This window comes from Nanorana parkeri, unplaced genomic scaffold, assembly GCF_000935625.1.
Source record: "Nanorana parkeri isolate BGI_ZX_2015 unplaced genomic scaffold, ASM93562v1 scaffold3407, whole genome shotgun sequence".
Taxonomy (NCBI): domain Eukaryota; kingdom Metazoa; phylum Chordata; class Amphibia; order Anura; family Dicroglossidae; genus Nanorana; species Nanorana parkeri.
The window spans coordinates 15,165-15,896 of NW_017309675.1; the positions used below are offsets into that span (position 1 = coordinate 15,165).

General features: G+C 56.8%; 1 protein-coding gene across 1 annotated transcript in view; it reads left to right on the forward strand.

Moving 5' to 3' along the window:
* The window catches only part of LOC108803107 (DNA (cytosine-5)-methyltransferase 3A-like), a 51,585-nt gene that overhangs the window by 14,593 nt on the left and 36,260 nt on the right, over positions 1-732 (forward strand). The window contains exon 3 of the mRNA XM_018574948.1: positions 483-590. Coding sequence (XP_018430450.1) covers positions 483-590 — 108 coding nt within the window. The remainder of the gene's footprint in view (positions 1-482; positions 591-732) is intronic.

The following is a 732-nucleotide window of genomic DNA, read 5'->3' on the forward strand; positions in this document are numbered from 1 at the left end:
TGGTTCCTGGCAGTGCCCATTTCCTGCTCTCCTCGCCTCTGATTGGTGCTCTATACCCGGCGCTGACAACACTTGTTTTCCTGAACATGCCAGTTGTCTGACTTTCCTTGTTCCCTTCCCCCGGGGGGATTCCATACTTGCCCACTCAGTGACCTACAGCAAGTTTGGGAGTTCTGACTTCACTTGCTGCATGATTGTTCCAGGTCACTGATTCGGGATGACAGGATGGGAATTGGCTCCTTATAATGGAGGTGAGAAGTGGGGTCCCCGGAGTCCGGGCCCCATGGGGAGGAGGAGTGGTCACCCCCATACAGACGCTGTGCACTGCGTGCGTCCGGCCATTTCACTGCATCAGAAAACTTTGCTTTGACTTTTTCTTGTCTGAACGCTCGCCGGTGAAAATTGTGATGTGACCGCGGCCCAAATCCCGTAAAGATGGCGGCGGCGGCGTTGTGCGTTCTCATCATCGTTCTCTTCCTCAGGTGTGTGTGGAGAAACTGCTGCCGCTCAGCTCGTTCACCAACACGTTCCACCAGGCGACCTACAGCAAGCAGCCCATGTACAGGAAGGCCATCTATGAGGTGCTACAGGTGAGGAGACCGCTAGTGCCCCGACCGCTACTGCCCTGCCTGCTACAGACCCGCTACTGCCCTGCCCGCTACTCTCCTACCTGCTACAGACCCGCTACAGACCTACCCGCTACAGACCCGCTACGGCCCTACCCTCGACAGA